Below are 22,503 nucleotides of genomic sequence, written 5' to 3' on the forward strand. Positions count from 1 at the left end.
ACTCCCCTTCCCAGCCACTCAACTAGCTCAGCAGGGCACAGAAGAATTAAGGTATTTTAAGGTCAAATCATACACTATAAGGTTTGTCATGAGGCGCAGAGCTGAATGTGTGCATTGTTTACTTTGTTCAATACTGTATATTTTAATTACATTTGTCTGAAAGGGCCTTAATCCTCCCATACCCTGTTGATCTGGCTGGCCTTGAGGAAGCTGGACTTGATTTAAGTCCCTGGAACAGATGCTGTTTCTGAGAGCACAGGTTTCAGAGAGGAGGCCCAGATACAGAAGGCTGTGCTTTATTAAGTGAGTCTGACTCAGTGATATGGGAATATGCAGTTCCTGCAAATGATACACAGTGCCATATTTGTGAGATATGGATCTATCCTTTCATATCTTTTGATCCTTTCTCTGCAGCTGAGAATCTAGTTTCATGCAGATCCTGTTAGAAATGCCAGAATTAGAGATGCCACAGGAAGAACTGATGGGGCAGATCCAGAGTCCATTGCCGTCAAGGGAAGTCCTTTCTTTGGCTATAGTGGACCTTGAATCAGGCCTGTAAGAGCACAGTGGTGAGTAGAACTGCCTAAAGAATAAAGCAGGTTCTCCAGACGAATCCCCAGCTGGCAGTTTCTGCAGCTGCGTGATTTTTTTTTAAATCTATTGTTGCCACGAGTAACCCGTCAAACGCCTATAAGTGAAAGAGATTAGAGAAGTTTGCTGACTTTGTGCATTTCTCTGTCTCGTGAACAGTCAGTTACTTTTCTGGTATTTGTGTGGGTCTTTCACACAGTAACAGAGAAGAGAAAAACATTTAAAGACAGCAAAATATCTCTGTAAAGTAACCAAAATCATCAGGGGTTTTTTCAGGGGCAGATGCAGTACCTGAAACTCCTTTAAACTAATTTTTGGAAACTGACTAGATTTCAAGTGGAAATTGCCCCTTGAATTTAATGCTTTGTAAAAAACATGATTTTTTACATTTTTCTTACCATATAAACTCATCTTCATTTAAGATAGCTTCCTCAAGATAGAAGTTAGTATGGAGGCTTCATTGTACCGAGATACAATAGTTTGTTGTTTTCCTGGACTGTATGAAATGGGGATACATAGGGGTAACAAAAGTAGTTCAAATAGCCATGTGCTTCTGATATATACCAAAGATCATGTTGGTGCATATGAGTGCTTGATCTGCATTTGTATATTTCGATGTGGAGACATGAAAATGCTTAATTAAATCTCTCCCTCATTGTCCCAGGTAGGTTGTTGGATGTGCAGTTGATCACCACTAGATGTTGAAAGCACTGTACAGCACTCTGGTTTCAGCAGGAAAGTATTAGCCGTAATGGAGCATTTCAGATGTCTGGATTTTTTGTATGCCTAAAGCCATTCACTCTGTTTTTTGTTTGCCTTTTGCAAAGCACTGAGGCATTCTGACAAACTCTCTAAAAAATGTAAAAGAAAGGGCAGAACATGTTAATCCTTGTTGTGTTATATATCTGCTGTCTGAGACCAGCCAGTCCTATAGCATGTGTTCTGTCCCAATGACTTGCTAATCTAAAGCACATTAATCCAAATGAAATGGAATTTGCAAAGTGATTGTGTCTTGTAGCTTTAACTATAACAGTGACAAAGCTTTCCCATATTTTCAAACCGTCACTCCAAGATGCAATATAATAACTACTTCATTTGTGAACTCCCTTGCTCCTATTGGAATAAGTCCATCATCTTTCTGAGAATTGTGTCTAGGGGTCCTCCAGCTCTTTTACAGAGTCTTAACCTGTCCTATAGCTCATACAAGATGGTGGCCATCAAGTGAAGTCTTCTGGGGGAAATCACTGTGCTGTCTGAAACATCAGAAAAGGCCTTGGTACAAACCACAATGAAATAAGACCTGATTGTCAAAAGCACCCTGCAAAACATTTCCCCTTTTTTACCTTTGCAGGTGGTAATTGTTGAATTGAAAGACAACTGCTAGACTGTTTGGAAGTGTGATGGGGTGTTTACACCACACTGGCCCAAAAAAGGTTAACTGGAGGTGAGGTCTCAATTAAGGTACCTGGTTGCACCTGAAGGATTGGTTAGCCGCAATTACTGATGAATCCCAGCTGGGAGAGGAGCTGGGGTTACTATAAAGAAAGGAAGTGTGGCTCACAAAGGAGTTTTACAGTCTCTCTCTGGGATCAAAGAGTGGAAAGTACCTTGGAGGTGCTCTACTGAGGGCTAAAAGAGGGATGCAAAGTCAAGCCTGAGGAGGGCAGAATGGGGGTTATGTTAATACTCTTATTCGGGGATTTATTGAGGGATTTGAGAGGAGAGCCCTGTGAATCCAAGCCCCTGCAGGAAGGGTAAGCTTGAAGAAGCTGTGGGAGAGCCCTGTTCGCAGGCTTGATTGGAAGAAGTCTAGGAAGGTAGCAGCAAGGTGCTGGAGGGATTGAACCTTGACTGTATGTCTTAGAGTCCCTGACTGGATTCCAGTGTTGAGGGTGAACCTGGGCTCTTCTGTCTGCTATGGGTGAGGTGGCATAAGCCCTTGAGAAGGGAAGGGATGGGATGACAGGAAGCCCTGAGGAAGAGGCATATGACCCACTGGGCCTAGATCAAGGGCTGTGGGCTGGATGGAGAGACTGAACACTTATCTGTTGGACTTCTTGTTATTCTGAAAGGGGTGCAACTAAATGCTGACCTGGCTGAGTTATTGGAAGAGGGACCATGGCAGGGCTGGCGTGGCTGTTGGGTGCTACATGGAGAATGAGCCTGCTCTGCTGTACCCAGCCAAGAAAGAATGTACCAGCAGTGGGAGAAGTCTTTGACATTCTCTAGAGGTCAAGAGCTCTGACCAAGACTCTCAAAAGTGAGTTTGGGTGCCAAGCTTGTGATGTTTTAAAGGGCCCTTTGTTTCAGAGGGTTTCTGTGCTTTCTGAAAATCAGGCCCCTTTCAGGTGTCTTAAGTTCAGTTGCCAAAAACTGAGGCACCCAGAATCACTTGTTGTGTTTGAAAATCTTGGCCTTTTCCCCTAAATGATGGTGGTTGTTAATCTGGCCCCTATTTGGCTAGTCTTAATTTCTACAATTCAGACTCAACTCTCCTGGCAATGGCTTTATATGTTGTCAATAGGCCAGTTCAGGTGACGTGAGAATAGAATATCTGATGTGCAGCAGCCGTATCAAATCCCTGCCGATGCCATCCCTTTGACACTTGTTACAATCCAGGATTTCTGAGATCACCGGGAAAACCAGGTAGAAGGATGAGTCCAGTTCAGCAGCAGAAAAATGCTGGACTAGTCGGCAATAATGGGGTACAATAGAAACACTTTAATCTAAGGACATCTCCAGCCCCACCTGCAGAGAGGGTACGTACCACAGACTGCTGCACAAAGTTTTTGAGGGATAGTGTTTTAAAATGTTGACAGCAAATTGCTGTCCTGAAATGTCTGGGTATATCTACACTGCCTCTGGGAGGGAGCCACCCTCCCTGCGTAGACAGACTCACACTAGCGGGACTCAAACTAGTGTGCTAAAATTAATGGGGTGGATGTTATGTTGTGTTTTGAAGCCCACCCAGCCCCCTAGTCTTGAGGTCCTAAGCTACAGCCTGAGCTGCAATGTCCACACTGCTGTTTTTGGTATGCTAGCTTGAGTCTGCATGAGTCTGTCTACCTGGACAGGGGCTGCATGACTCTTCCGGGCCCCAAAGGGGTTCTACATAGTCACCACACCTTTGCCCCAATTTCCTTAATGAAGGGACACAACACTGGCCTAGACAGGCTCTAGGAGCAGCTAGGCCTCAGGAGAGTTTCCAGGGAGCTGAGATGGGACAAGTGGATCCCTCTGGAGCCCAGGTAGCTGTGTTTTATGCCTAATGAGGCCTATCTATGGAGGGCAACCTCCTAGGCAAAGAAAGCCGCTTTCCATTTCTTCGAGAGTGTGGGGAATATCAGTGTGTAGATCCTAGAAAACCGGCTTAGGTGCAGGGTGGCATTTTATTTTTCTGTGTGTGTTGGTTTATCTGAGAAGCCATCCCAGAAGCAGAGATGGGGCATTTCAGGAAAGTAAATGATGGTTTTCTAAGAAGGAATGATTTTCTTTGGCTTCAAATAAGCCCAGCTGACCTTTGATGCAGGGGCTGGAACTGGGGCCTGACCACAGGCTGATGCAATAAACACGTAGAAACAAAAAACTAATACACATGGGAGACTGCAAAGGGAATGTGGTTTAGTGGTTAGAGTATTGACTGGGGATCAGCACTTTTGAGTTCTGTTCCCCACTTTGCCCTTGATTTTCTATGTGAGATTTTGCTTCAGTCAGGCCTTGGTTTCCAGAAACTGTCAATCATTATAGACAAACCAGAGGTGCCCGCTCGCACAATTTTATCACAAGTTTTGTGATATTTGGTGTTTTACTTAAATCCCCAGTTCCTAGAGTCGGGGCATTTTGAGAACATCACAATTTACTTTTCATTCCCCCCACCACCCCGCCCAGAAAAAATGGTTTCTAGCCCTCGTGGTTCTGAAGCACAGCTTGAACATATGATCCCTGAAGGCTAAACAAGACACACACAAATAACCCAACATTTAGCTTTAAAATCTCATTATACTTAAGCCAACCTCTTGATACTTTGTGGCCTGACTCATTATTTTTGCATGCTTGGGGCTGGTTAATGCATGTCAGTTTTTGGAACCTCAGCTTGACATTGAGCCTGATAATTCAGAGGTACTGAGCATCCACAACTCCTATTTACTTCAGTGGGTGCTCGGCCCCATGAAAATCAGGCCCTAGGATCTCAAGTTGAGCAACCACAACTGGAAGTCACAGTTTGAAAATGTAAGCCTTACTCCTCCTTCAGAATAGATGTGCTGCCCTCGAGCCACAGCACAGGGTTACGTTCAAACAACTGCAGAGCTCCGTTCTATTACAAAACTTTCCTGTAAGGAAAGCTTGACTCATCCAAGCATTTACAGTTCTCTAAGGTTCATATTTTTGAACTTTGGTCTCCTAGTTGTGCAGAAAACAGTTCCAAAGTCTTACAGGGGAGTTGATCTCTGTGCTACATGGACCAAGAGGAGCGGCAATATGCTTCCATTAACCCAGGATGGGCTGGTTTGCCCCCAGTGTGGGTTAGAGCAGCCATGATGTTCTACTATGGGTAGGGCCCTACCAAATTCATGGTCCATTTTGGTTAATTTCACAGTCATAGGATTTTAAAAATTGTAAATTTCATGATTTCAGCTTTTTAAATCTGAAATTTCACGGTATTGTAGGGGTCCTGACCTTCTGTAGGGCTCCTGACCCAAAAGGAGGAGTTGGGGGTCACAAAGCTATTGTAGGGGGGGTTGTGGTACTGCTACTCTTACTTCTGCACTGATGCTGGCAGTGGTGCTGCCTTCAGAGCTGGGCGCCCGGCCCACAACCACCGCTCTCTGGCTACCCAGTTCTGAAGGCAGCACAGAATCAAGGGTGGCAATACCGTGACCCCCTTAAAATAACCTTGTGACCCCTTCCTCCCCGCAACTCCCTTTTGGTCAGAACCCCCAATCTGAGAAATGTTGGTTTCCCCCCGACTTGTGAAATCTGTATAGCATAGGGTAAAAGCACACAAGACCAGATTTCATGGGGGGAGACCAAATTTCACAGTCCATGATGCATTTTTCATTGCCATGAATTTGGTAGGGCCCTAACTATGGATTATTGCAGCACTGGAGAATGGTTGGGATGTAAGCAATTGCCTGATGTGGCTTGGAATGCATTCTACAGTAAGGCCTATGTAGGTGAAAAGGGGCTGTAGGGAAGAGATTAGTGTCCATGTTATCTTAGCTGCATCACCACGGAGGCAGAAAGAATTAAATATAGTTCAGTGCTAACCTGAAAGAGGTGTCCTCTTTGTTCCCATGACCCAGTATGGGACTAAGTCTATTCAAGAATAGCTTTGTGTTTTAATTATTTGTGTTATTGTAGCATCTGTGAGTCCCAGTCATGGACCAGGACCACAAGGTGCTAGGGGCTGTACAAACACAGAACAAAAACAGTCCCATTAAAATAAATTGAATCTATAACCAAAGGGTCAGTATTTGTGACACACGCACAAACTCATGGAATCAATGAATATTTGAATGCTTTCTGCTTTGGTGATGTATTTGGCCTCCTGCTGTGGCCATAGCTCATGCTGGGAGGATGGTTCAGGCCAACCTGGGAACAGGGTAGGGTTAAACCTCAAGCTAAGGTGATGACTCAAATTTAGTATTAGGCTTTTTATTAGGATCGGTCCTTGGACCATATTTGTCAAGTACCTTCTAAAACCAACCTACATATCAACTGTCAAGGGTGTGATGTACACCAAGTTGAAGTAGTTCCTGGTAAATGCGATTCCTATTTGTTGTTCATGCATGTAAAATATGGTATTCACCTTGTACCTAGGCTAAAGACAATGAGAGCTTCACATACCTAAGCAGGACTTAGGATAAGTTCTACTTAACTGCTTGCTTATAAAACGTTCAGGGAGAATTACTCTAGCATGTGCAGAATTTGTTCTTTCATAATCTATAGCCAGAGAAGTTGCTTTACTTTTGTGACACAGTAACAAGGCTTTTCTGATACGATGGCTTATTTCTAAATGTGCCTTTCCCACATTTCTTTGTTAGCAAACTCTACTATATTATCTGCTTTTGTCTCAACCTATAAATAACGGTCAAGCTGCTCCCTGAAAAGGCTCAAAGTAACCTAAGTTTGAGTGGGAATAGTGGTGCTCTGGTCTCTGAGGGGTTAACTCTATCTTAGTTTCCCCCAACCCTTCCACGTACACTCAGGCGGAAGGGCTATAAGACTAGCAGCTTGCAAGGGAGAATGACTTTGGGAAGACAGGCTCCCCGCACATGGGTTGCAGGGCTGGGTTGAACCCCATGCTGGGCAGTTTTGTCTATTTTATGGCTTTCAAGTGTTTTTCATTCTTGTTTTAGACACCACCCTCTCGTTCTCAATAAAGAACCTTGAAGAAAAGGCCTTGAGATGGATTTGAGGCCCTGCTATATCCACTTTACTCTGCTTCAATGGCGTGAAGGGGCTGCAGCAATCCTCTGGGGAACACCTCCAGTGGAGCAGGGCCAACATAGACAGTCCTATGCTGCCCTTAGGCGCAGGCTGGGAGTGAGATCGGAATACGCTGAAAGCAAGAGGGGGCTACAGAACAGCTCACAGGGAACCAGGTAGGGCTGCCCTAAATGAGAGTAATATCTAGGGCTGCTTTAATTTGTGCAAAGGCCATGCAGCCCAGAGAGCAGCCTAGTATTAGGAAGTAGCAACACCATTTTGCAGCCACCTTCCCTCCACCTGCTCCTTTGCTTCTCTGCACCTCCTGAGAGGCACAGCACAGAATCCGACTGGGTCCCTGGCTGACAGTTGTGGGGTTTTTTTGTTTTTTTTTAAACAAGTCAAAAGCTGTAGGCCCCTTTGCCATAAATGAAAATTATGTATTTGGTGGAAAAAGTTCAAATAGCAAATCTATTTGCTCATGGACAATTTGCAGACTGAAAGAGGTGCACTGCATTCAATACATCATTTGTTGGGGGAATTATTCACCCATCTCTACAAGTGAGTGATAAACCATCGCAGACAGGTGAATCAAACAGGCCTGTGTGGGGTGAGCATAAATGTGAGTGCCAAATGAGAGACTAGGTGCGGGAGGGAATATCTTTTATTGGACCAGCTGCTATTGGTGAGAGAGACAAGTGTTGCAGTTTCACAGAGCTGCTCTTCACAGATAAAGAATAAAAGATATTGCCTCACCCACCTTGTGGCTACAACACTGCATAGTGCTAAATGAGTGCTCTTGTAACAAGGGGCAGTTTGGAGAATAGGGCATGGTTGCTTTCCGGGGCAGATTGGCCTCCCAGTCTTCCATTCAGCCCTCGGCATATTTTTAGAGGAAATTTAAAAATTGTCTAGGGTCTAGTAATACAAGTTTCTTCAACTGCAGTCTTCTACTCCCTCCCCAGCTGAGACTCCTGCATCTCTTGCCCCTTCCTACACTTGATTGCTGCCACGGTCACTGGGAGAAACCTGTGCAAAGAGTGTCTCATGATCATGCTGGTCAGATGTCCCCTGCGCTGAGCATCTGGGTTAGCCTTGAACTCAGATAGCATGTGGAAAGGCTGTATGACATACCGCCGATATGTCCTGACAGCTCACTAATGGTACAGTTGGATGGTATCTTAATTAGAGACCTGGGCTGCGAATTTATCATTCTAAACCTCCTTGGGTAAAGCATTAACTATCTTTTCAGTGTTGGACAAGAATGGTTGGACACAAAGTTGTCCATAGCATGGATAGAGCTGCAAAAAAGTTGAGTTGATTCAGAACGTCCAGCCATTGCAACTCCTACTTCTCACAAGTGTAAGTGAGAGCAGAACCAGACCTGTTGTTTCTTATGTTTAAACTGGTGCTTAGTTTTTCTTCTGCTTATTGAGCTGCTGCTGAGCTTAGAGGAGAAAAGCAACTGACATGAGGCCAGGAAGTCAGTTGCTACAGGAGAAAAGGATTACAACAGGTGGGATTCATTAATAATAATAATATAAAGCTCTTCTACAGTATGTTTCATCAGTAGATAGCAACTTTACAAAGTAGATAAATATCATTATTTTCATTATTCAGATGGGGAAACTGAGGCACAGAGCCCAAAGTCATACAACAGACCCATGACCAAGAACAGAGGAGAACCCAAACCTCCTGAATCCTAGTCCACTGTTCTAGCCACTTGGCCACACTGGGTTAGGCAGCAGGGTTCCTGAAAACAGCTGCAGATTAGTCTGAGTGAAAAACTAAAAATGCACAGAAGGAAAAAAAACACTTTAGGCTTTTAAAATTCACCAAACAATGTAAACCAGAAGATAATAGGAAATATAGTGGAATCCCATTGATCTCTCCTACTGTAGATCCCTTTATACTTCCACCATCCACAATCTCACTCAACATAGCCTAACTCCAGCCTCCGTGAGATTTAGATATATTCTCCATACTCATACAGACAGAAACATGTCTCGGTAAATTCTAGAACATGCTGGTTGAACATTAGAACACGTAAATGGCCTGGCGTTGTTGGAGGTTGTCGTTAGGATTATGTGGCTGAGTGTGATGGTGAGTAAGTGAAAGTGTGGATTGTACTTGGTTACACAGTGGAATGGAGGAGGAGGAGGCTGTTGTGGAATCAGCAGTCATTGAATGTTAGGGTGTTTTGATGACTGAAAGAGTTGAGGTTGGTGTGGATATTAACGTTGGCTCAATTGGTAATTCCCTTGATAGGAAACCACTTGAGCATCCTTAACTCTCAGTATGTCTATGCTGCAAATAACTTGAGTTAAAATAGCAGTGAAAACACAGCTACCTGGCCTTTAACTCAGGTTAGCAGCTTGAGTTCAACCCCAACTCCCTGTAAGCGTTAGCTTGAGCTGCTAACCTGAGTTAAAAGCGGAGGTGCTGTGTCTTCACTGTTGTTTTAACCCAGGTTAGCTAAGGCTGCTTAGCTAATCAGAGTTTTATTTGCTGTGTCGACATACCCTTAATTAACAGTTTTGTGTAGTATTTACTTAAATGTTGAATTTAATATTGCTGATAACATCTTCAGTCTTTAGAATGAATGAAGATGAATTTAGGAAAAGACAAGTCTCATCATTTTTTACAAAGTTTTCCTTATAGAAACAATTAATTATTTTGGTCAAAACATTGGTAAACAAGTAAATTATTATAATTTAGCTATTGATATTATAGCTAAGGATTTTATCAGTAGATGTCAATAATTGTTTATAAGTATTTACACTGGATATAGGAATTATTCATAGATGATAAATCTGACTTTTTTTTTAAAAGGAGATCAAGTTCACAAGGCAAACAAAGATTAAACGTTAACAAAGATTAAAAAAATACAGCTTACATCTCCTGGCACAGCAAGATATCAGTCAATATAATTTCAGTAAGATAACAGTCCATACCTGGTAAAGTAATAATAGATGGGAAAATGTAGTCAGGGTACTATAGAAACTGAATCCAACAATTTGTACCTTGACTTACAAGCATTGATGATAACTTCACTTTAATTTCAAGGTCCTTCAGTAGTAAAAGTCATTTTGATAAGTACTTGTGTTTGAAAATACATATAAGCAATAATATCATTGCCCATCTGCTTAGCAAGATATTAATCTACTTCTTGAGTAGACAAACTACAAGTTGTTACGAATTATACCTGATAGGACACGCACACAAAGTCCAAAGATAAACAGATGGCTTCATTATGTTTTTATTATCATGCAGCTATACAGAGATCTGTGTGAAACATTCACTAGTGTTTTTCCATACACAAAAGCAAACGTGCTTACAGTCTGACTTTTATATTTATTTTATAATAAAGGAACAAGACTATGCCTTGTTTGGCTGGAAAATTTTGTTTCTATAGCTCAGCAGTGATACTATTTTTAGTAACAGTATCATTGCTAGTCTTGACAGGAGACAGGCACAAAATGTCCCGAGTTCTGTCAGTGCTATATCTTTCACTGTTATTAGCACCAGGGCTAGAAAAGAAGTGCAACACTGTCTAATATAGATGTATGTTATTTGTCTGGCTCCCCTCGGCAACAATCTGCACTGAACTGAGTATTAAATGTCTGCTAAACTCTATTCCCAAGAAAAGTGCTCAGAAATATAAAGCAGCCCTTTAGCTGGGAGGGATCTGACTGAGTGGTTTCCACCTGGCTCCCAAATATTGTCTACATTTGGAGAACTCTCAGCTGCATTTCTATGGCTATAGCTTGCTCTAGGCAGTCCTCCAGGACTAGCCTTAAAGATTCCCCCCCTTGAGTGTAGTTCCCAGCTGTCCATGGCCACAGAGATATGGTGAGTGCAATGCCAGGCAGTGTGATGTGTAGTGCATCGCTCTAGCCATCATATAGTGCATCACTCTTTGACTGTGTAGTTTGGGACTGTGCTGTAGTTGGGAGAGACGCTCAGGGGTGGGAAGAGGCAGAGTGGGGATGCGGGGCCGGGGGGAGGGAGAGAGTGTGTTGGAGGGGAATTTTGAAGTGGGGGCTCTAGATGGTGTGGGCAAGGAATTTAAAAGGGGGATGTGGAGGAAACTTGACAGGAGCCAGTGTGGGGTGGTGAGCTGGGAAATCCAGGGAGAAGGAAAGGAGCAGAAACGTGAGGGGGAGGAGGGGAGGATGGATTTGGCAAGGGGTGGGAGATGAGGAAGTGAAGAATTTGTGAGGATAACTTTTGTAAATGAGGTAATGTATATATTCAAATTAGGACATGGAGGTTTTATGCAAATTATACAAACTTTCTGTACCCACAGGCCTGGGAGGGACAGTGAACAGAAAACACAAAGCAATAGTGTTCTCAATGCAGCCACGAAAGCACCACCCCTGAGACCTGCTGGGCTCAGCCTGCTTTCAGGCTCTTTTGTTGAACCTGTGCACATCAGCTCAAGCATTCAGTAGTATGGGCCTCTTTCCACTCCACTCAAGGAACAGCAAAATGGCTGCTCACGCTGCCAGTGGCAGGCTGTACTGAGGTATGGCTGATATGTAACCACTGGCCTGATTCATTATTTTATCTTGAAGTTAAAAAACCCCTCTATTTCCTCACTTTCTCCTCCTGTGGACCTCCTCCATACACATTAGTTATCTCTGTTCCCTGCATTGTGAACTGTTCACTTACATCTTCAAAGAAGGTGACTTAAAATGGATGCTGTAGAACATGGTCTACCCAGGTGCAACATAGTGATAACCTGATTGCCTTGGCTTACAAAGTCTGCTGAGGCTGACAGCTATAGTCCTGTGTACTGATCTCATGTCACTTCAGTGCCCTCGCCTGCCTCTGACAAACCAAGATATGAGAGCTGCGGGGTGTCCCTACCACAGAGCCAGGCAAAGGTGTAGTCCTGTGCTATGTTCTTTGTCTTCCATTTTACAAAGAGAGTTTGATCCAAAACCAGAGTACAGCAGTGTAAACCCTTCCAGGGCAAGCTCCCAGCGGAACTCTGAGCATGCACCGTTTTGTGCTGACAAACAGCCTTAGATCTCAGGGAGGATCTTATCGGTAAAATTGTATAATCTTCTCTTTGAATTTCAAAATAAATCAAAAGAGAAACTGAAATCACCCCCTGCCATGCTTTGACTGCCCGCCACCATCCATATTTGGCCCAGAAACTATTTGCTGTAGGAAACCATCAACCAAGAAATAATCTACTGTCTACACCTGTTTAGAAAGCACTTGCTGTAGGGTAAATAAACTCCCAAAGCAGAGGACTCGATCTACCAGAGAGGTAGAAATTCTATTAAGTGATGGGGAAATCAGAAATTTGATCCAATTCCCACCCTCTTCCTTTGCTAACTGAGTATTATTTTAAAATAAATGTAATAATACTGTATGTAATATTACTGGCTGAACATAAAGGGAGGAAAAATACAGTTCTGTAAAAATACCATGAAAATTCACCACCACAAATTCAAATGCCATCATTAGCATGATGATGAAGTCTTAATACAGAAGGGCAACCCAAGGTTATGTTGCACCCACATGCCTTGAAATTGCTCTGAGAGATACGATCCTAGTGAGCGAGAAGCAGAACTCCTTTCCCATATCCTTCATTTTCCCAACCCCCATGTCAGTCTCTTGTTGCTGCTCAGAAGTTGGGGTCATCTGTACATGTACATCATTTCAGACTGTGATATGCTGATATAACTGGGAAGGTGAATCCAATGCAGTGCAAGGGGATTGCTTACTGTTTTCAGGAAGGAGTTCCCCATTTCCCCATGTATAGCATGGCACTACTATCGGGTATAGTGTGAAGTTAGTGGGTTTTCTTTCCTCTGGAGCGTCAGGTACCAGGAAAAGGTATTGAAATATTTGACTTATATGCTACTCCAGTATAGCAAACCCCAAAAAGCTGGCTAACTTAAGATACTTTTCAAATGGCTAATTTGATGGGGGGTGCGGGGGTCAGGGGGACAGATAGCTCAGTGGTTTGAGCATTGGCCTGCTAAACCCAGGGTTGTGAGTTCAATCCTTGAGGGGGCCATTTAGGGATCTGGGGCAAAAATTGGGGATTGGTCCTGCTTTGAGCAGGGGGTTGGACTAGATGACCTCGTGAGGTCCCTTCCAACCCTGATATTCTATGATCTATGAAGGCAAACTAAAGACACTTAGCTTGCCATGGAAAAATTTACTTACCCCAGGCAAGTGGTAGAATAGACCCTTGTAAGGCTGAAAATACTGTATTAGCTAAGTGCTATAATACACTTGCCAAAACTTTGAAACATGGCTCTTTAAAGTTTAACTATCAAAACTTAAATCTAAGCAGCAAAATACACATGTGGGTTGATTTTTCAGAGGGTCTGAGCACCTGCAGCTGCACGGTCTTCTGTTCAAACTACTCTCATCAAGTTTTCTCATGACCTCTTCCTAAACAAATCTCAAGGCCTGTACCCCATCCTAGGTCTTTCCAGTGGCAGCGGTAATTGGTTCCAGGGGGTGACTGCCCCCTGGCAGCCTTTAGGTGTATGTATGGCACCTTTTGGAGGCTGGAGAGTGAGCCTGTCCTGGAGGCTGGGCCTGGCTCCGGCTCTCTGCTCTGGGCATTGCACCATGGTGCATGAGGTCACTTTGGCCTGGCCACCCCTCAGTCATAATGAAGGGGCAGCTAGGCCAAACCTGAGAGGTGCTGTGACCTCGTGTGCCAGGTTTCAACATGTGGAGAGGGGAGCTGGGCCCAGCCCTGTGGTGCATTGGAGCCCTGCATGCTGGGTGAGTGTGGGGTCGGCTCGCTCTCCAGCCCATGACCAATGACCCATTGCAAAACCTGGCTCCGCCCCTGGATCTCTATGCTAATTTTACATTGTCACTTGTAGAAATATAGGCCTGGAAGGGACCCTGAGAGGGCATCTAGTCCATCATCCCCTTGGGCTGAGGCGGTGCCAAGTGAAAGTAAGTCATTCCTGACAGGTGTTTTTCCAGCCTGTTCTTAAAATTCAAACTTTCCTCAGTATGTTGTCTTCTCCTTTGACCTTCATGACTCTTCTCTCTTGGCTCTCCTCTTGCCTCTCTGATAGTGTCTTCAGCGTCTCTTTGAGTGGGTCCTCTTCTTTCCCACTGTTTGTGAGATTCCAATGTGGCTCTGTCCATGGCAGCCTCCTTTTCCTCCTTTACACCTTCTCTCTGGTTTATTCTCATTATTGCCACTGCCATCTGCATGCTGGTGATTTGCAAATCTTCATATACATCACAGGCTGTCCTAGGGTGACCAGATGTCCTGATTTTATAGGGACAGTCCCGATATTTGGGGCTTTTTCTTATATAGGCGCCTATTCCCTCACCTCCATCCCCGATTTTTCACACTTGCTATTTGGTCAACCTAGTGCTGTCACATCATGAGCTTAACTGCAACACAGTCAGAGTACATCTACAGTATGAAATTATTTCAAAATTATTCTATTCGAATTTTCGGAAGCCATTTTATACATTCGGACTTGTGTATCCCCACTAAGCACATGAATTCGGCGGAGTGCGTCCACATCTAGCATCTAATGTCGGAGCGGTGCACTGTGGGTAGCTATCCTGCAGTCCCCGCTGCCCATTGTAATTCTGGGATAAGCTCCCAGTGCATGATGGGACAAAACCATTCTCACGGGTGTTTCTGGGTGTGTGTCATCAGTCGCTCCTCCCTCCGTGAAAGCTACGGCAGACAATCGTTTCGCGCCTTTTTGGTATGCAGATGCCATACTGCTTTCAGCAGACAGTGCAGTATGGTGCACCGCAGCTCTCCTGCTACTGTGAATCCACCTCGCATTTCCACTCCTCTTCCTATGTAATCTCTATAATATCTACTCTTTCTCTTCAACTGCTTCTGCTGCCAACTCTGCTCATCCATCATGAACCGAGCAGCACAGCTTCCGCCGCCCACTCTGCTCTCCTGCTCTTGCTGCGCGACCGAGCCTCTCCATGTTGTCTGCCCTGGGCTCCCGCCTCCTTGGAAGCTACAGAAGACAACCATTTCCTGCCTTTTTTTTGGCTATCGTGAATCGAACAGCACCTCTTCCGCTGCCACTCTGCTCTCCTAGGTTTCGCGCCCTTTTTCCAGGATTACCCATGCGGTTGCCATAGCGCAGCAAGCATAGAGCCCGCTCAGATGTCCACTGCAGTTTTCACCATTGTAAATACCTTGCGCATTATCCAGCAGTACGTGCAGTACCTGCAAAACTGGGCGAGGAAGCGACAACAGTGCAATTACGATACTGAAGACGACATGGACACAGGCATTCCTAGAAGCACGGCATGTGGCAATTGGGAGATCATGGTGGTGTTGGGCCAGCTTCATGCCATGGAACACCGATTCTGGGCCCGGGAAACACGCACAGACTGGTGGGACTACATAGCATTGCAGGTATGGGATGATTCCCAGTGGCTGCGAAACTTTCGTATGCGTAGGGCCACTTTCATGGAACTTTGACTTGCTGTCCCCTGCCCTGACACCAAAATGAGAGCAGCCCTCACAGTTGAGAAGCAAGTGGCCATAGCCCTGGGGAAGCTTGCAACGCCCAACAGCTACTAGTCAGTCACGAATTAGTTTGGAGTGGGCAAATCTACTGTGGGGGATGCTGTGCTGCAAGTAGCCAACGCAATCCTTGACCAGCTGCTATCAAGGGTAGCGACTATGGGGAAATGTGCAGACCACTGTGGATGGCTTTAATGCGCTGGGGTTCCCTAACTGCAGCGGGGCAACAGACGGAAAGCATATCCCTATCTTGGCCCCAGCGCAGCCACTACGTAAACTGCAAGGAGTACTTTTCTATGGTGCTGCAAGCACTGGTGGATCACAAGGGATGTTTCACTGACATCAACGTCAAATGGCTGGGAAAGGTGCATGATGCTCACATGTTCAGGAACTCTGGTCTGTTTGAACAGCTGCAGGAAGGGACTTACTTCCCAGGCCAGAAAATTACTGTTCGGGATGTTGAAATGCCTATAGTTATCCTCGGGGACGCAGCCTACCCCTTAATGCCATGGCTCATGAAGCCGTACACAGGCACCCTGGACGGGAGTAAGGAGCAGTTCAACTATAGGCTGAGCAAGTGCAGAATGGTCATAGAATGTGCTTTTGGGTGTTTGAAAGCACGCTGGCGCAGTTTACTGACTCGGTTAGATCTCAGCACAACTAATATTCCAATCGTAATTGCTGCTTGTTGTGTGCTCCACAATATCTGTGAGAGTAAGGGGGAGACATTTATGGTGGGGTAGGAGGTTGAGGCAACTTGCCTAACAGCCAGTTTCACACAGCCAGACAACAGGGCGATTAGAAGAGCGCAGCAGGCTGCGCTGCGCATCAGAGAATCTGTGAAAGCCAGTTTCATGACTGGCCAGGGTACAGTGTGACAGTTGTTTTTCTCTTGAAGTTAGCCGCCCCCTATATCTATATAGATAGATATATGTAAGGAAATAAAGTCACAATTGTTTAAAAACCGTTCTTTATTATTTGTTGCACAACACATTGAGAGAAATGAGAAGGTAGAGCGGGGGCGGGATTCGGTTAGGGAGGTGGAGGAGGAGGAGGAGGGAAGGGCAAGTCCAGAAACCAAATAAAAATTTAGGATATGCCAGCCTTCTGGTGCTTTGTACAATCCTCTGGGGTTGAGCGTGTGGGTCGCCGTAGCCTTCCCCACTCCTGTGTTCTTGGGCGTCTGGGTGAGGACGCTATGGAACTTGGGGAGGAGGGAGGGCGGTTATACAGGGTTGCAGCGGCGGTCTGTGGTCTTGCTGCCTTTCCTGCATTAGATCCACCATACAGCGGAGCATGTCAGTTTGCTCCCCTATGAGCTTGACCATAGCATCCTGCCTGCTCTCATCGCGTGCGTCCCTCCTCTCTTCATGTTCATGTAACGCTGTACAGGACTCCGCAATTGTTTGCCTCCACGCATTCAGCTGGGCCCTATCATTGCTGGGGGACTGCAAGAGCTCGGCAGACATGTAGTCCCAAGTTCATTTTTTCCGCCTTCTAATCTGGACCAGCCTCTGGGACGGAGTAGATAGGGGCGTTGAAACATTTTTACTTGCGGGAGGAGGAAAAGGGAGGGTAGTATTTTAAAAGATAAATTTTAGAGAACAAAGGGGACACTCTTTCTCAGTGAAACAGGCAATTCATAGTACACACCACATGTTCTTTCTGTACAAGGCTGTATTATGCCTCCTATACTGAAGTGCCTGCCACTTTGGTGTGAGTAAGCCATCACATGCAGCTGGGCAACAGAATTCAGCTTGCAGGCAGTCATGGTAAGCCCTAGGGGCACGCAGCGTTCTGCTTCTTCCACATTCATTTCAATGCTTTCAAACTGCCGGGCCCCCTTTCCCATAGCAAGCAATGCCTTGTGGGTTTGCGATATAAAAGGAGGGCCTGCAGGCTGTCTGGGATGATTGCTTCACACAACCCCCGCCCCCACCACATAGCTCCGATGAGGCTCTGAGCAGGGATGAACGCTTTAAACTAAATGCGAACAGCCCAGCACGGCTGGGTTCCCCTCACCCCCACCGCATGGCTCCAATCAGGCTCACTTACCAGAAGTGCTTTCTCCAGGGTCATGGTCCAGGAGCATGCCTTGGGAGTGGGGGGAGGCTATTGGCTCCAGCGTTAAGAATAGTTCCTGGCTAGGGGGGAAAACGGATTCCCCACTTGCCGCCTTTGCACTGTCCTCCTCCTCTTTGTCCTCCAATAACTCATCCTCCTCGCTCCGTGCAACTCCCCCTTTGCAGGTGTCCACGGACAGTGGTGAGGTAGTGGTGTCGTTACCCCCCATAATTGCATGCAGCTCACGGTAGAAGCAGCATGTATGGGGCTGTGACCCAGAGCACCCATTCGCCTCCCTGGCTTTTTGGTACGCTTGCCTGAGCGCCTTGATTTTTGTACGACTGCTCTGTGTCCCTGGAGTAACCTCTTTCTGTCATGGCCCTGGAGACTTTAGCATATGTATTTGCATTCCTTTTTTTTTGGAACGTAGTTCTGCCATAACAGATTAGCCTCCCCAACATGCAATGAGATCCAGTACCTCCCGTTTGGACCATGCTGGAGCTTGTCTGCGAAGCTGGGACTGCGTGGTCTCTTGTGATGGTGGACTGTGCCTGGTCGCCTGTGATGGTGGACTGTGCTGATGAGCTCGCCACGGTGACAAACAGGAGATGAAATTCAAAAGTTCCCGGGGCTTTTACTGCCTACCTGGCTAGTGCATCGGAGTGAACAGTGTTGTCCAGAGCAGTCACAGGGGAGCATTCTGGGATAGCTCCCGGAGGCCAATAACGTCAAATTGCATCCACAGTACCTGTAACCCAGAACTGTGATCTCGATTTTAGCGCTACTCCACTTGTCGAGGTGGAGTACGGAAACCGGATTAAAGAGCCCTTTAAATCAACAAGACCAGTTTGGTTGTATGGATGGACTCAGTTTTATTTTGAATTAACTAGGCTAATTCCAAAATAACCATGTACTGTAGACCCAGGCGTCAGACTCCTTGGGACTGATTCTCAGTTACTTCCTTCCTGGCCTTCGGGAGGTGAGGAGAAAAGGTGGTTTTAAGCCATCGTTGTGCTCCCCATTTTCTGGGACTGTGCAGGGACCTGTTTGGCTCCTGATGTAATTTAGATCAGACTCTGCTTTATGTTCTGCTTCCCCTGCTCCCATATTTGCCCTGTGCAGTACACTCTGGCCATGCCCTCTTCACCAGGGCAGGGAACAGGAGCAGTGGAGAGCCTTATGTTGCAAGAGAGGCTCTTTGCACAGGGGGAAATGGGTGTAGTGTGAGAATCAGGCCCCTTATCTTTCCTCCCAAATGCTCTCCATTCTCTATCACTGCTAACAAACCCATTACTAAACCTTTGATTCCTCCCCTCTCAAGCCCTCACTGTTAAAATCCTTGTGCTTCTTCACTAATGTTACAGACTCCAGCAAAGCACCTTTATTTCCATATTTAGAAGTTGTTTTGTGTTAATGTATTATCCTTTATTTCTGGTGGATCCCACAGTGTGTGAGGTGTCTTCCAAATGGAGAAGAAGGCATGATAACTGCCTTGAGGAACTGTGCAGTGTGAAGGCAGACCTGTGGGAAGACTGCGAGTAAGGACAAAAGGAGCAATATCCACAAGGAAGCAAGAGCTGTCATAGGTAATGAAAGCTACATTTTACGTAAAATAAGCATGTAAATATTTTCATTGCTTAATCAGCTATTAGGAGGTGATTTATACATATTATGGGAACAAATAAGTCTCTGACTTCCAAGGTAATCTCATATGAAGTTGTATAATATTCAGTTGTACAAGGAGTCTTATCGTTCATATTAAATGTAGTCCCTTGGTTTGCTCTGCAATCACATGCTTTATATTGAAATAATTCTTTGACGGGAGGATTTCAAAATGAACAACACTGGAATCAGCTAAGAACCTAATCTTGAAACAAAAGCAGTGAAGTTAAAACTCCTTTTTAAAAAAAAATCCCTAACCCCACTTCACTCAAATCACACAACGGTGGGTATGTTACAACCCTTGTTTGTGAAGACAGCCATTTGTCATTCAGAGAGGTGCCCTTTAGCTTACTTTCCAACAGTCTGGTCAAAAAATAAAACACAGAGCACTGCACTGATCATTTTCTGCTAATTCTTAGAATGGCACAAGCTTGTATTCCAGAGAGAAGGATGTGATCAGCTCTGGAGACTTTTTTTTATTAGCTTCTAAAAACAGGATCACAGTAGCAGGTGGAGATTTCTTTTGCTCTTTCCTTCAACATTGTCATATGGGCAAGGATCCCTATCTAATCAATATCTAAAGTTTCTCAGAATCCCTGGGATTCAGGTGGGATCAGACAATAGCCCACTGCTGAACTGATCTCTTGTTCAGTCATGAGCAAAACGGCAAATGAATTAGTTCTCTCTGTCCATCAAAGGAGCTGAGATTAAGAGTTAAGTGTGGAGAGGGAGGGAGAGAATTATAGTATTACGTGCTAAGGATTAAAGAACAGCTATCAGTCACCAGCAGCTGGCTGGAGGTGCACTTTGGCCCTATAAATAACAGGAAAGAACTGTTCCCAGCCCAGTCAGAGGGGATACCACAAGAGCAACACCAGCTGTGCAGCGGATATACAAAGTTTAAGTGCAGCAGACATGGATGTGATCTTTGGTAGAAATAAAGAGGAGCACCCAGAGCCCATAAAGGCAGAGGTGAAAGGTAAGGAAAATCTCGTCCAAACTGGGTGGGTATTTTTGTGTTTTCAAATGAGTTAATAATCTAGCACTTGTTTCCCCAAGACAACACTGAAAAGGGGAACTGCTGGGTCTAATGAAAGGGAGACTATGAGAGCGAGGTGAATGGCTGTTTAGAAGATTGAGATCAGATCGAATTTCTATCCCCTAATTGCAGGACTTTTCTTACTTTATGGACATTTTTGGATGTATGTTTCCTGTAAGTAAGTTTGAAAAGGAGTCACTGAAACTGGTGGTTGCCGACAAAGTCAGATAGATTCAGATCTGGTGCCACCCCCCTTCTTCCCCCCCCCCCTTCTTTGTCCTTTCAGTTTCTCTCTTTCTGTAGTCCGTCACTAGCCTCTAGTCACTTTCTCCATGTTGCAGTTCAGAGGAGTGGCTGACATTGTCATTTTCACTTCCTGGAGTCGGAGCGGGACACTGTAACTGTTTGTAGAAATGTTTCTAAAGACAAATAGAAAGGCAGACATAATTAATGCCAAGTGGCTTTATTACAAAGAGAGCAGAACAAACCAGAGAAAAGAACGTTTTTCCTGAGTCAGGATAATTTAAAGTCATGTGATTTAAGTGGGTGACTTAATGAAAAAAAAAAAAAATATTATATATATATATATATAATTTGTAGAATGCATTTTGGGTGAAGGTCAAGGTTCCTTCCCCACTCTGAATTCTAGGGTACATGAAATTCTTGGGTAACCTGCATGAAAACCCCCCTAAGCTTATTTTTACCAGCTGAAGTTAAAACTTCCCCAAGGTACAAACTATTTTACCTTTTGCCCTTGGACTTTATTGCTGCCACCACCAAGCATCTAACAAATATATAACGGGGACAGAGCCCGCTTGGAAACGTCTTCCCCTGCCCCCCCAAATCCTCCCAAACCCTACACCCCCTTTCCTCGGGAAGGCTTGATAAAAATCCTCACCAATTTGCATAGGTGAACACAGACCCAAACCCTTGGATCTTAAGAACAATGAAAAAGTAATCAGGTTCTTAAAAGAAGAATTTTAATTGAAGAAAAAGTGAAAGAATCACCTCTGTAAAATCAGGATGGTAAATATCTTACCGGTAATCAGATTCAAAACATAGAGAATCCCTCTAGGCAAAACCTTAAGTTACAAAAAGACACAAAAACAGGAATATACATTCCATTCAGCACAGCTTATTTTATCAGCCATTTAAACAAAACAGAATCTAACGCATATCTAGCTAGATTACTTACTAAGTTCTAAGACTCCGTTCCTTTTCTGTTCCTGGCAAAAGCATCACACAGACCGAGAGAACCTTTGTTTCTCTCCCCCTCCCCCCCCCCTCCCCCGGCTCCTCCAACTTTGAAAGTATCTTGTCTCCTCATTGGTCATTTTGGTCAGGTGCCAGCAAGGTTATCCTAGCTTCTTAACCCTTTACAGGTGAAAGGGTTTTTCCTCTGGCCAGAGGGTATTTTAAAGGTCTTTACCCTTCCCTTTATATTTATGACAGAAGTCATTTCAGTAGATACTGTGTCCATGGTTAGTATTTTTTTGCCTTGATTTGATTGCCACATTTTATCTCATTCTAAAGAGTTTTGTGATGCAGCGAGGTGAAGAATGATTTATAAAGAGTGGTGGTTGTCAGAACAGTAAGTAGGCAAAAGTGGCACCTTCTGAATCAACAGATCTGCCCCTGGTGTGAATTCAGAGTCATGTCTGCTGATGTTAGAGACGAAAACAAGATTTTATTGCTTTTCACTCCTGTAGTCATGGCTAACACAGTTAAGGGGTGAGCTGGATTCTATGTACTCTGGCTTGCAATCCTCAACCAGAATTGCTTAAAATCTCACTTGCAAAATCTTTATTAGTAAAGATGCAGTGCCTCAGAGGACCCAACTTGACTCTCAGATTCCAAGTTTAGGTCATGGTGCAGAGACAATGAACACAGAATCCCACAATTCTGATTTTTAAAGTCACTTTTCAGAATAGAACACACTTAAAACAGATGATGGTCCAGTTACTTATTGATTGAGGAAACAAAGAAAATCTTTAAACATTCAATATTTTTTTCAGTCAGCTATGCACACCTCCCCTTCTCTGAATTTTTCAGTGGCTTCTATTATCACTCACTCTATGTACTGATCTCAGTCTGCATCTGAGGCCTTTATTTGGCTTTCCTTCTTTCCAGGAACTTAACCGGCAACTCACTGTGCTATCCTATTGTGAAAGTAGAATGAATTATATTGAAATTATAATTCATTAAAGAA

General features: G+C 44.6%; 1 protein-coding gene and 1 long non-coding RNA gene across 3 annotated transcripts in view; both read left to right on the forward strand.

The window, feature by feature from the left end:
• Positions 1–2,180: 2,180 nt before the first annotated feature.
• LOC122462584 lies at positions 2,181–12,484 on the forward strand. The gene is made up of 3 exons (XR_006285248.1): positions 2,181–2,345; positions 2,664–2,851; positions 11,330–12,484. It is a non-coding gene; the product is annotated as an uncharacterized LOC122462584 (long non-coding RNA).
• Positions 12,485–20,019: 7,535 nt separating this feature from the next.
• BCO1 (beta-carotene oxygenase 1) overlaps positions 20,020–22,503 on the forward strand; it is a 38,849-nt gene continuing 36,365 nt past the window's right edge. Inside the window, exon 1 of one of the 2 annotated variants that reach the window (XM_007059263.4) lies at positions 20,020–20,234. In XM_007059263.4, coding sequence (XP_007059325.1) covers positions 20,171–20,234 — 64 coding nt within the window. In that variant the 5' untranslated portion in view covers positions 20,020–20,170. The remainder of the gene's footprint in view (positions 20,235–22,503) is intronic. The other variant, XR_006285195.1, reaches the window with a different exon arrangement.

This window comes from Chelonia mydas, chromosome 12 (assembly GCF_015237465.2).
Source record: "Chelonia mydas isolate rCheMyd1 chromosome 12, rCheMyd1.pri.v2, whole genome shotgun sequence".
Lineage (NCBI taxonomy): Eukaryota > Metazoa > Chordata > Testudines > Cheloniidae > Chelonia > Chelonia mydas.